At 38.5% G+C, this 14,331-nt stretch overlaps 1 protein-coding gene across 1 annotated transcript; it reads left to right on the top strand.

Annotated features, from left to right (window-relative positions):
• Nucleotides 1–278: 278 nt before the first annotated feature.
• On the top strand, nucleotides 279–8,497 carry LOC124112870 (perlucin-like). Its single transcript, XM_048395732.1, has 4 exons — nucleotides 279–409; nucleotides 6,134–6,222; nucleotides 7,512–7,605; nucleotides 8,215–8,497. The coding sequence occupies exons 1-4, from the start codon at nucleotides 355–357 to the stop codon at nucleotides 8,439–8,441; spliced, it is 465 nt and encodes a 154-aa protein (XP_048251689.1). The 5' UTR covers nucleotides 279–354; the 3' UTR covers nucleotides 8,442–8,497.
• The last annotated feature ends 5,834 nt before the right edge of the window (nucleotides 8,498–14,331 follow it).

The raw sequence follows: 14,331 nt of genomic DNA, 5'->3' as shown, positions 1-14,331 counted from the left end.
GTTGTTTTCAATTTCTCACAAGCTGTATTGTTTTTAAAAACACACTGGATTATTTATTATAACATAACACCTGATATCCTGGACAGTGATAACGCCATGTGCTGCAGTAATAATAACTGAAGTCAGGTGTGAAACGTGCTGAAATTATGTGCAGCAGCTGGTGTCTGGGGCGGATATGAGTCTGATTTCGAAATACAATACCTATATGTGTTAGGTCCTTGATCATATACCTGTCACACTCCCAACAGGTGAATATTGAACACTCTCTTTTCCCGGATCTTTGTTGTAATATTTAAAAGCTGAGCTGGCGTGTCCCTGTCAGATTGCAGCTGTACACGGCTGACACTCAGAACCATGCGGCTCCAGCTCCTGGCTGTACTTCTGTGCTCACTGGCATCAGCTACTGCAGGTAACTACTTACATTTATACATTGACGTTAACAAGTGAGTGAGTGAGTTTGGTTTTTACGCCGCTTTTAGCAATATTCCAGCAATATCACGGCAGGGCTTAACACATTGTACCCGTGTCGGGAATCGAACCCGGGTCTTCGGCGTGAGGAGCGAACGCTTTAACCACTAGGCTACCCAACCGCCCCTAACATGTGAGGGTGATATATTGCATGTGTCTTGCAGTTAACTAGGCCGGACGTTTGTCGGTTTTATAGGGCAAACCTATCATGTCACAATATTGCATTGATACGCACTCGCCATGCAAGGTACCATCTTTTAATCTATTTTTATTTATTATGAATGATGTATCTTTGAAAAAAACTTACATGTGTATGTATTCTTTCGGAGCTAAATATTGCTTTCTTTTCAATGCAGAAACTGAGCGCACATCTTTTGAATACTGCATGTTTATCGTCAGTTTACCCTGCAAATTTACATGTTTGTACTAGCGAAGATATTGAGTGAAACGGCATGGGTAGATGTCAATATTTTGAGCGGGTCGTCGATTTGAATTAAGGAAACACCGTCAAATGCCTTTGAACAAAGTATAGGGTTGCATTTGGTCAAACGTTTTTTCCCAACATCTGTATGTTTAACTCGCTTACAACAGCGCATGGAAGTGAGCGAAAATAAGGGGTCTCCCGCAAATATAAACAAGTAAGCCTCACAATGTTTAGTTGTACACACTGGTAAGGCATCACTCCGCTCATTGTCATGCAAATGATATGACAGATACAGAAGACGGGTCGCATTTGTCCCCCGTTGTCCATAAACGTTGAAAGTTCTTCATGTCGTGTTTTTCTTACCCATCATTGGGTCCTGCTATCACCTATCAGCGCTAACTAACTGCTAAGTGATGGCTTCCATTTGCCCAGTGCTAATCACCTATCAGCGCTAACTGACTGCTAAGTGTTGGCTTCCATTTGCCCATTGCTCATCACTTATCAGCACCATTTATCTGTTGGCTTCCCATGTTAAGTTACCATCTTTGTTATCTTATTACTTTTGATGTTCCTACAGGTACATATATATATGTTCTCAGCTTCAAAGCATTAATTCACCTGATGAAGGAGTAAGTATATATATTCCGAAACGTGGAAATTACATTATCGTTGTTTTGTATTAATTTAAAAATGAAAATTGAGTGATTTTACATGTTTTCTACACTTTTTTGTTATAATTCGACATAAATAATTTTGATAATGTTTTATTTCTTCTATTGGAGATTTCCTATGTCAGCACATTGTTGTTTTTGTTATAAAATGAGCATTCAGATATGCACACTGACTTTGTTTAGAGCCATTTGTTTGATTTACTTAATATTGACACATAAATGTGCAATTTTCAACCAAAAAAACTTGTCTACCATCACAAGAAATCACCACAACCTGCATTTTCTCATGCATAAGTGACGTCTTGTGAAGAAAAATGTGCTTTATTCTACTGTGGGGAGGCGTTTCTCCTTAAATATAGGTTGGAGGCTACTCTATTTAAACAGATGAGGACGAACCCCCAAAGTGTATTTCTTGTAAAGAAAGGTTCACCGTCAAGCATATTTTGCTTGACTGTGTCGACTTTACAATCGCAAATGATTCACATCATCAAACAATAAATCTGAATTATATTTTTTCCCTTGCAAGCGGATAAATTATTCTCAGCTACTTGAAAGAAATTGGCCTGTATCATATTTGTTTTATAGATGTGAATAACAAATTGCTTGCTTTAAAATTTGGTGGCATTCGTTTATCAACAAAGATAATGGAAGGCTCCGGCCAGGAGATAGAAGTAAAATAATTGTCCCCGTGTGTTACACGTAAATCCTGTCATAATCGATGCAACTATCATCAACCAGTGTTTTAAGCCAAGTCACTGCTGAGCATTTCTATAATATTGCCTTGTATTGTGCACAACCACCAGTAGCTAAAGTGATAATGTAAATCCTGCTGTGGTATCGTGCAGGAAGCAGAGGCACCTTATGTCCCAATGATCCCAATTGCAAATTATCAACATTTTACTGGATAATAATAGGCCATTGTATGCATACATGAAATTATCGAGTATAAAGTGTGTCTCGTCCTACACTGTCGTTGATCGTTTCTGATGCTATCCAGCATTGGATTCTCCGATAAAAAGCGTTTGCTTGTCACTCATCTAAGACCCAGGTTCAATTCCTCAAATGGGTACAATTTGTGATATAATTTACAAGTAGTTCAATCAGTTCTAGGGACTGGTATGAGATTGATCCAGTCTCAGCCGATAAGCCCCGTCCGCTAGCTTAAAGATTCCGTCTTAGTTTCTGACGTTAGTGGGAAAACACATTCGCGTGGATCACTTTGGCGTCCCAGACGGCGGGACTTTTATTTACGTGCGCGATGAATTGGGTTTGGCATAGTTTGATACTTGTGATTTGCCAAAGAGGTCTAAAGAAAAGGGTTATTCATATTTTGTTGTGGGTTATATCTTAAATTAGTTTTTTAAATTGTATGTGGTGAGTAAAAATGACATATATGTCCGGTATCGGTCATTGGGGAAGGCAATGCTGAATATGTGAAGTGCATTACTTCGAGCACATCATGCCAGACAGGGCACAGATAAGTAATTAATACAGTTATCTACCATGAATCTGGAATTTACTCCATTCTGATTGGTCAATCAGAGGCTATTAAATTAAAATAAACCCCATCTGATTGAAATAGCTGGTTTGACGGCCGCATCACCGCGGAAGCTAATATTCATAGAATAGTACTTTTTTCTGTCACGATAAAAAATCTACAAAGGGCACTGCAGAAAAACACGACGGAATCAACAAAGGGAATGTATTTACGTTTTGGAGACAAGAGAGAGCTTGAATTTTTGGCGCTTTTCTATATGCAAATATCCATATTCAATTTAGTGGGGTTAAATCTACAGGTAACCTAGCTCTACATTGAAAGCACAGTATGTTTATCTCCTAATTAATCCGTAGGCAGGTTAATTAACGTTTACTTTGTTTTACTTTCAATCATAATGCTGTTGAAACCGTAAACACAAGCATGTGGAAGTTGCAAATCATTTGGATATCTATTAACAGATTGTCAACAGTAACAACATTGCCTACGTCTTATACCTGGCGTACTATATTTTTATGAATACCATTTGACGAATTGGTAATAAAAACAAAGCAGTGATTGTTTTCCTATCTCTGCTACATAGTTCATGAACAGTTTTCATAAATAACACATGAATCATTGTATTAACTATATTGTTTTATCTGGGCTTCTGGAACATGTGTCTGGGCTAGTTTACACCATGACACTAGGGCCGCTATTCAGCCCCAATTTATGCAGCAAATGTCGGTACAAAAAGTTTCAACATCTGTATACAATGTTAAAATTCTTCAAATACCTGCCAGTATTTAGGTCTGTGACCGGTTTTGTCGTTTCTTTGAATGAAGTCTTTGAAAAACATTTAGAAGTGATACACATTAGAAAGAGAATTGATGGAATTTAGAAGTGAAACACATAAGAAAGAGAATTGATGGAATTTAGAAGTGATACACATTAGAAAGAGAATTGATGGAATTTAGAAGTGAAACACATAAGAAAGAGAATTGATGGAATTTAGAAGTGATACACATTAGAAAGAGAATTGATGGAATTTAGAAGTGAAACACATAAGAAAGAGAATTGATGGAATTTAGAAGTGAAACACATTAGAAAGAGAATAGATGGAATTTAGAAGTGAAACACATAAGAAAGAGAATTGATGGAATTTAGAAGTGCCTTTTATGGCAAACATGAGTTGCTGAAGACCTGTTCTACCGCAGATCAATAACGGGTCAATTACTTGATTAATTCATATCATGACATTACCATCTTTAGATATCATTCCAGTAAATTCATGAAAATCACTTCGAAATTGCTTATAATCATTGAGTTATTTCACTAGAATGTATATTAATATGCCTACACTACCAGTGAATATCTTGAATGTGAATAAATGTCTCAACATGTGACTTTTAAACTGTTATTCCAATCTGTCAAAACATTGAGGCAATTCAATTTTCTTCTCACCAAATATATTCCCCTTCTTTCTAGACACTGCAGGATTATGATGAAGGAATGTGAATCAAACTGAAAGATTTTGCGTTACCAAAAAACATTGAAAATTACTAAATCTCCTTGTTTGTTGTTGCATGAGAAATTCGCAATTCGGAATGTGTGTGATTTTGAAACTAAATCATATCTAAAAATCTGTTAAATATTATAATATCTAATAGAGCGAGAAAACATTTATACCAGATTGTGCTTTGGTTTAAATATTGGTTTGATTTCTATCTGCACAGACGGAAATCAGATCACTGTCGTATTTATTTACACTTAGTCACGGCTGTTTAGCAATCTAAGCTGATGACTATGCCCAATAATTGGCGAAAATCGTAAATCAATAATTATTTTTTAGTTATTAACACTATCCTTGTTTATAAGATGTGCAAAATCGTAACTAACCACTCAATGTCATTTTCTCGTATTCAATATGCATTTGTGAAAAAGTGTGGGAATTCGTGCAAATGGTCTTGGGGAAAGGAATTCATCTCGCTCTTAGTGATACCTAATGGATATCGGGTGTCAGAATTGTACAACCCGTAGGCACATCGCGTCAAAGACCTCATTTGACCCGGAAGTAAGTCTGACAAAACATAAACATCGTGCTCGGCCTTCTAATTATATCAAACCGACGAATGCGCCAGTTTTGATTTCCAAGCTGGATCGATCTGTTCCTATAAATATATTAACCCCTATATTGTCCTTTGCAGTGGAAATTATTTTTCTCTTAAACATCTTCTCTAATTTGGCGGTGGGGAAGTATTGCGAGAAAAGCTTTCGCTCGTGACGCTGAAGTCCCATTTGCTCAATTTATTCTTAAAGCCATCCACACTCACCCACCCACTTCACACCTGATATTGCTTGACTGATGAAGCTAAAATCTGGAATGCATTTATATTCTTATTGTATTGCGTTCAAATTATTGTGATTTAAAGAAAATACATTTCCACAAAATATTTAGAAACCATAATCTCAAGAACTACAAGATGCAGAATGTCCTAACTTTGTGCCAATGTTAAAAGCTACAAGGCTATCCATATGTAAAGTCATGCTATTTTATTCAAATTATTGTGATTTAATTTTATGGGTATATTTTTATAAAAAATATATGGAAAATCAAATTTAATGCAAATTTAGAAATCATAATCTCAAGAATCACAAGATGCAGAAAGCTTAAACATTGTGTGAATGGTAGTAGCTATATGAACATCAAACTGTGTTGTTCAATGCATCATAATTAGCTTCAGTATCTTCGACTAGGTTATAAAAAAGTATGTTTTCTTTTACTTCGATTATAATGCATCAATTTTCCTTTAACACACTTCTCTACAAATCATGGTGTATTAATGTTTCTTAATATTGCAGGCGAACTCTCTCTTTGTGCTTCATATGATTTTTAACCCAGCCACCTTTGTTCTAAGTATAACTGGGATATCTGTTGATCTAGTTTTGGACAAATCTCGCTAAACACTTTGGTTGAGGTCACTTAAATCAAGTGATGATCAAATGTTAGGTTGAGTGATACAACATGCATGTTTGTGTTTGGCCAACAATGTTGTGAGCTTCTGCCAAGGTGCGTGATTTTTTGTGTGGATTCAGGTACAAAGTCTTGTCCTCTTGGGTTTATGCAGTACAAGAAGTCCTGCTACTGGTTTTCCAACATACATGGATCATTTGCTGAAGCAAGCGTAAGTTGTGAAGCAAGTGTCATGCATGAAGTAATAAGCCTGTCTCAGAATCTGACAATAATGTAACCTTGTTTGAAGAAAAACTTCACACTGAACTTGACCGATATAGAGCACAACCAAGGGAAGGACATGTGTGAACACTAATCCTGTTTCAGAAAGTGTCCATTTTCGAATTATTCTTAATCTTGACTTATGAGCTACCCATGAAATATGCCTGGTGTATTCCTAAGGACCACGGAGAACAAAAAAGAAAGTCCCCTGGACCCATTCACGTTCGTTGCTTTGTTTGACACAGGTTTTTTTTCGCAAGTCTCACTGGATTTCGCTCGCACATGAGTTCATATGATTAGGTGGCTACTTCTAGCTTCCTGCTTCGAATCTGACCTTCTCAATCAATCTATGGCTGTGAAGGGGTCCATTGTATCTTTCATAATAGAATCATGGAGAATAACGACGAGTTAGTGAGTTAATGGTTAACGTCACATCGGTAATATTTCAGCCATATCATGACGAGACAAATTTTGATAGATTGGATAAAGGAGGATGTCTAGTTCTGATTAAAGCCTAATACATTTTATGATTATCTTACACCACGAGTGCTTGAGTGAGTGAGTTGGGTTTAACGCAGCTTTTAACAGTATCCCAGTATTCACGACGTGGGTATGGTGCTGACAAACATAGAAACATAATCAGGGCGAACCGGAATCCAACCCACAATCATAGGTTTCTTACGTACCCAAGGGACGCCACTCTTCATAGCGAATCGCCTGCGCGATTCACAGCGCCTACGAGCGACTGAGTGAGTACGGTTTTACGCAGCTTTTAGCAATATTCCAGCAATATCACGGCGGGGGACACCAGAAATGGGCTTCATACTTTGGGTCTTCGGCGTGACGAGCGAACGCTTTAACCACTAGGCTACCCAACCGCTCCAGGGCGCCTAAGACGACTGGGCCTCCCGTGTCCCCCGATTGCTTTGAAAGTATGATACATAAAGTCTATAGATCATATGTAACAACTTGACATAACAATATACTCCAGGCAAGTAGTGTCAAGGTATTACACACGGCGCATGACAGTGCAATGTAGTTTGTGGTAAGATTGAGAATTAAGGAAATGTGCAATCACGCCTACGGGAATTTATCATCAAGGCTTTCTTTGACAACATTGTCTTATTAGTTGTAGAGTGGGTTGCTTTTGCTGTAAATTACCTTGTTAATTGTTACCTGGATTATATTTGTATCAGGTGGAATATCATCACATTCATGACATGTCTGTTAATGTTTCAGGCTTACTGTGGCTACATGGAGAGCCATCTCGTAAGGATAAATAACAAAGATGAGGACGACTTCCTAAGAAGTTATGCCAAAAGAAGAGGCAAAGGTGAAATGTTTGGAACTCATTGATATCTGATATATATTTTTCGTCATTGTGGTCAACGTCGGATTCTGTGAACATCTGACACTCATAAATTGTGAGACCATTCTTAATGTATCCGCCATATTTAAACATTTAGGGCATTTGAGGACACCTATTCTCGAAATAAAATTTGGTATATTAGTAGTGGTGTTTTGCGACACAATAAATGTAGACATGGATTAAACTCTGAAGTCGAGCTGTATTCACAGAATGCATTAAAATCACTCTGAAATGTTATGACATGTTATGCGGTTGTGTGACACTTCTATGAGGTCTTGTTTGAGGAACAGTTTCGAAACTGAAAGTTTTTCAAATAAATGCGTTTTTTATTTCTAGAAGGCGTTATAGGTTAAAGCTCAGAAATGAAACGTTGTATAAACGTTTGCTTTCTGTTCAGCAACATACATACTAATATACATGCATGCGTACCTAACTACCTTAATACCGACTTATGGCGTAGTATTTACAGTTGCCTCCTTATAAAGTTGGACTGCAATGGCATGGCGCCTTTTACAGATATCTATATGGTCGAAGAAAAGTGCAACTTTATTCGTTCTAATTTGTTATTTATAGCTGCGAAGTATTGGCTTGGTGCGACTGATCTGAACCTGCAGGGGAGATGGCTGTGGGAGGGACGGCGTCCTATGGTCTACAGCAACTGGTCTCCAAGACAACCTGATAATTACAAGGGGAGAGAACATTGTCTGGAAATGAGACGGTCCTATAGTTACTATTTATGGAACGACGCTCCGTGTCACGCGTACAGTACGTCGCACTTCATTTGCGAAAAGGAAATCTGATGTCAGTCAGTAACATGAGTGAAAGTCAGTCGTTAATAAAATACGACTGAAATATGGTTTAGTGTTGTTTTTAAAGTGTGTGAATGAGTGTGTGTGAGAGTGAATGTAAGGAATTAATTTGTGAAAAATGCCAGCAAATGTCATCTGATATTTTCTAAGAAACGAAGATTTAAAATGCTCGATCCCCTCATTTACAACATCTATATTTAACATCTAATTTTAAGATTTAGGAAGAAGTAGCCATCCCCGTTGGTGCCAAGAATGCTGTTCTGTTTCGTTATGCATATGAATCGGAATTTCTGCTCGGACTGGCAAAACTTAAAACACAAGAATCTTGCCAAGAAGTTTACTAAGCTGCAGGTCTGTCCCTCATCTGATATAATTCAACGATGGTCAATTCTCTTCCACGGATTTACCCACCTGAACTAGAAATGGAAGACACCAGCAGAACCGTTCATTATATTTGCAGTTTCATAATTAGATATATGCATAAGGAGTCATGGATGACCCTTTCCATCAGACAACTTTCCCTTGTGTCCAGCAATATCCAAGGAGCTACAGCTACAGTTCTTGTTGTTTAGAATTCACAGGATGTGGGTTATAGTCATTGGCCGGGGGCAAAGAACAAGATTTTCGTTCCCACATGTTCCTATATACCTAAAGAAAGAAACACATATGTGTTTTTGAAGTGATTTAATCTGTGATTTTATAGTATTTAATAGTGATACATCTGCTTGGCAGATTCCCTGAATGTCTTACACATTGTTCCAGAAGAGCGTAATCGCTGCAGATTCTGTGGACATGGTTGACGTTAACATAAATGTCTGTCTGGCTCATCCTACGGGGTTAACCTTGACGGCCATGGCAGTACGTTTATGAGCTCTCAGGAAATCAGTGAGGACTACCGCTGTGTGGGGAGGAGCATTGCCATAATGAGAAATGGCGCCTGGTGCTTGCAGTGCCGGGACAAGTGATGGCTCCCACACCATGACACTGCCTCAACCGAATCTTTCAACTAGTATGCCACACTCGTTAAAACACTTACTCTGTCACCGATCCACATGAATCCACCAGTCTCTCCTTGAAAGAAAGGTACAGGATTCATCACTTTGCATAAGCCAGTGATGATGTAATCGACACAACTGCAGTCGCGTATGGCCTTCTTGTAGGGCTTGTCAGTCTGTGCCACGAGTTTGTCAGCTCGTAAAGGCTTATACACATTCTGTGCAGGTACGGGACCTAAACCACGAGTTTGTCAGCTCGTAAACGTTTACATACATTCTGTGCAGGTACGGGGCCTAAACCACGAGTTTGTCAGCTCGTAAACGTGTACAGACAGTCTGTGGAGGTACGGGTCCTAAACCACGAGTTTGTCAGCTTGTAAACGTGTACAGACAGTCTGTGCAGGTACGGGACCTAAACCACGAGTTTGTCAGCTCGTAAACGTGTACAGACAGTCTGTGCAGGTACGGGTCCTAAACCACGAGTTTGTCAGCTCGTAAACGTGTACAGACAGTCTGTGCAGGTACGGGTCCTAAACCACGAGTTTGTCAGTTCGTTAACGTTTACATACATTCTGTGCAGGTACGGGGCCTAAACCACGAGTTTGTCAGCTCGTAAACGTGTACAGACAGTCTGTGCAGGTACGGGTCCTAAACCACGAGTTTGTCAGCTTGTAAACGTGTATAGACAGTCTGTGCAGGTACGGGTCCTAAACCACGAGTTTGTCAGCTCGTAAACGTGTATAGACAGTCTGTGCAGGTACGGGTCCTAAACCACGAGTTTGTCAGCTCGTAAACGTGTACAGACAGTCTGTGCAGGTACGGGTCCTAAACCACGAGTTTGTCAGTTCGTAAACGTTTACATACATTCTGTGCAGGTACGGGTCCTAAACCACGAGTTTGTCAGCTCGTAAACGTGTACATACAGTCTGTGCAGGTACGGGTCCTAAACCACGAGTTTGTCAGCTCGTAAACGTTTACATACATTCTGTGCAGGTACGGGGCCTAAACCACGAGTTTGTCAGCTTGTTAACGTTTACTGATAGTCTGTGCAGGTACGGGTCCTAAACCACGAGTTTGTCAGCTTGTTAACGTTTACTGATAGTCTGTGCAGGTACGGGACGTACACCAGGAGTTTGTGTTGCAGTGTACATCACAGGGAGTGTCCTGGATCCCAGTTGTGATTCTAATTTTATATTTAAAGATTTGCACTTTAACCATAATTCTGGCCACTTAATGCATAAAAACAACAAAACCATGAAAACAGAACTACACTGACTGTGTGAAGCTCAGAATGGCGCCATATTCAATTTCAAGCAGACATTGGTTAATTTGGAGGTTATCAACCAATCTCTGGCATTTGCTGCCATGCTTCCGCCACGTGTCCAACTAATAAGTATTAGTTAAGGCAGCTCGGATCTTATCGAGAAAAATAAATTGTCAATGAAAAAAATAATTATGCTTCAGACTGTTGAAACAAAATCAGGCGCATTGTATTAAATAAATAACAACATACAGAGTTTTGAAGCCGTTGCTGGAAACAATATGTCTATTCTCCATATAAAGTCCGATGCATATGTAGTAAACTTATAATCACTGTTAATATCACAAGCATGTGTACCCGTCTTACGTGACGTAATAAATCCGGCCATAAATAACAATAAATGTCATACAGTTTCCCGGAATATCCAATACTCGGAGATTACATTAGTGACAAAACTTTATCAATAAGCAGAAACAAAGTGGATGTACGCAAGTTTGAACACCATGTCATAACATATCCGATTGGACTTTCATGTTACTATTTCTAAAGTGGATATTTGAAACAAGCATAAAAGGCCACAGAAAAAATAACAATAAAACAAAAGCCACTCAAAGCTTTTAAAACCTATATTGAAAAGCCCATCCAAATCAATCACACCCAATTAGTTGTGTAATATAATTAACTAATATAGTTTAACAAATGAGGTTTGCAGTGGTTATACATTACCAAACATTTATGCATGGTTTGAGGAAAGTGTCATTGTGTGTGTTCACAGCTAGCTGCCAGCCATGGCAGCCGTGACAATTTACGCTTGTCAGAGGGGTACACAACGTATGTGATGATGACTCTCAGTTGTCAGACTTTCATTTTTTGTTTAAGCCTTGGTGGCTGAGTGCGTAAGATCACTTACTTTGTTTGCTGGCGACTTGGTGCCTCATTCTGACAGTGTTGGTTCGAATCCCGAAATGGGACTCAACCAAATAAAAGTACTAGAATCTGTACTTTACTAAGAAAGTGTTATCATAAATATAGCATTTGATACATTTTACCACTTTCTAAATGACATTGTGTGTTCATATACAGTGGATGTTCCTCAAGGGTCTTCAATGTCACTTACAATCAAGCTGATTTCTGTACTAAACTACTGACAAACTGGATGCAAGATTATACAGATCCTCTCAGGTAAGAACTTAATGTCTTCATTGAAGAGCTAGGCTGTAATACAAGTTACGTATAGCTTTTTGTTTACATTCTGTGTAAATCTTTTGCAGAAACACTGAGTTAAATAATAATTCCTTTTAAGGAGAATATGTTTTTTCTAGTTCCATACATTTTACATACATCCCATACAATTATATAATTTCTAAAACCTAAACGATTAGGACCAAATACAATGTAAAATATTTTTTTTCCCAAAACTATTACATACTGCAACAATGTCATTTTTGTGGCAGGCCAATCTGAAGAATTTTCGTAATTTTGTTTTTAACAAAGTAAAACAAAAACTGACCATATTTATAGAGCCATTACAAACTGCTCTTGAACCAAATGTCAACATTTTGAACAAACAACAATATTTTGAATGTCGCCAAAAAACAACACGGGAACATATATCAGTCAGCAAAGAATGGTTTGAAAAAGGGAAAGGTTTCATAACGAGCTTGATAACTTACTTCTACCCTGGGTTCCCCGAGGGCACCATGTTTAAGCAACCAAACGTAAAAGCAACATCTTATTCGCAAATTGTCATCATTTAAACACCTAAACGGGAACCAAAAACGGATTCACCAATCAATAGAAACAATGGATAAAGTAGAAACTCTGATAAGCTGAAATCCTTACGAAACAGTTTGATCAAACATGTAAGTTGTACCAACAATGGATTCATGCAAACCGTGTTAATCAGACGTAATTAGGAAATTATACCAAGAAAATAGAGTTTCAACTTTCCAAGTTCAAATGAGATATGGAAATGCAAGAGGGTGAATAAAAGTCATTCTATAATGATACATGCGTAAATAGGTTCGTAATAGGCCAAAAACATAAAACTATCAGAAGTCTCTGAGCATCTGTCAGAGACACGGTATGTGGGTCCCTCAGCTTCACAGGCCTCGTAGTGTTGGCTGTGGTGACATACCTCGAACCTCTTGAACAATTGCGAAGTGTACCTAACAATCAGGCCACGATGTAACCTGACTTGACTTTTAGAAAAATCGCCAAAATAGGTTTTCTATTCTTTCAAAATACATTTTGTTCCCCAAAATGTAGCCAGATATTATTTTCGACTATGGATATTTGATCTGCACTCTTTTGATGAGGCTAAAGCCAACATGAAGGGCGACGGCCTCGTTTGGAGGGATCCTTATTGGAGCAGCAAACAGACTATTGTCATCAAGAGATATCTGAAATGGACAAAAACAAATTCCATAATACAGTGATTTCTGGTGTAATTATGATTTATGGATAACAACTAACATATTTGCTTGTATGCATACTGTTGTTACTGTTAATTCTTCACTTACAATATATAATTGTGTATCATGTTCAGTATGCAGTCTTGCTGTCAACGGTATAAGGATCCACACTGAAACGTTGGCATAACAGTATAGTACAGACGTTTTTATCCATAAATGTGTCTACTTTGTCAGGCAAATGTTAGTACATATATATGACCAGTGAACATCCGGGGTAGAATAGGTCTTCAGCAATCCATGCTTGCCGTAAAAGGCGACTATGCTTGTCGTAAGAGGTGACTAACAGGATCGGGTGGTCAGGCGCTTCGACTTGGTTGATGCATGTCGTCGATCCCAGTTGTGTGGATCGATGCTCATGAGATCATTCACTGGATTGTCTGGAACCAGACTCGATTATTTGCAGACCGCCGTTATAAAGTTTGAATATTACCTAGTGCGCCGTTAAACAACAAACAAACATAAAATATATACATACATCTTTGAAGAAATCTAGGCAGAATAAAGCCAAAGGAAAAAAGGGTTTTTGTTAAGGTTATTTACTGACAAATATGCATATATGAAAGGTCTGGTACTTTCCACTTTCAGTTTTTACAAACAATCTTTCGTTACCCTTTTCTATGGTCGTCGAGTTTGAACTTGACCATCAGGGATGTGAACAAATTACTGGATTAGTGATGTATAATCAGACTGATCGACCCAGATTATAAGGGACAAGGGCATCGTTAACCAAACCCGATACCAGCCCAAACGACGTACCAGAAACTGAGTGTCTGTGACTTTTATGGAGAGATTCGAAATCACGTTGGGCGTGAACGGAACGGGTGACTGATTCAGCTCCGTCGACCAGACGCCAGATGTCCGAGTGTTGTAGGCGATGTCAAGTGTGTCCCACCGTACAAAGAACGCCATCACCAGTGTACTATCATCATGTGCAGTCAGTTTTACCCAATTTCGGCTGAAGAGAAAAGTCATCATCGATAAAAATCATATCACTATTTAAACTGTCTCTTGACGTAAATTAACGATCTGTTTCATGGTCATTGAATTACAGAACGTCTTCCATTCATTATGGCTTGTCTGACCTGTGTGGGTCTGTGTTTCCAGTCGTTAGAAGCTGTGTTCGGGCTCGTTGACTGAAGTGATTGCGTGTC

The sequence above is a fragment of the Haliotis rufescens genome, unplaced genomic scaffold, assembly GCF_023055435.1.
Source record: "Haliotis rufescens isolate VD_foot unplaced genomic scaffold, xgHalRufe1.0.p SCAF_14, whole genome shotgun sequence".
NCBI classification, from domain to species: Eukaryota; Metazoa; Mollusca; class Gastropoda; order Lepetellida; family Haliotidae; genus Haliotis; species Haliotis rufescens.
This window is presented reverse-complemented; position numbering and strand designations above follow the sequence as displayed.

Excerpts from the sequence above, each read along its gene's own strand:
- LOC124112870 (XM_048395732.1), top strand. The coding sequence starts at position 355 with ATGCGGCTCCAGCTCCTGGCTGTACTTCTGTGCTCACTGGCATCAGCT. Across the intron at positions 6,223-7,511 it reads GATCATTTGCTGAAGCAAGC|GCTTACTGTGGCTACATGGA; the intron begins GTAAGTTGTGAA and ends TTAATGTTTCAG. Across the intron at positions 7,606-8,214 it reads TGCCAAAAGAAGAGGCAAAG|CTGCGAAGTATTGGCTTGGT; the intron begins GTGAAATGTTTG and ends TGTTATTTATAG.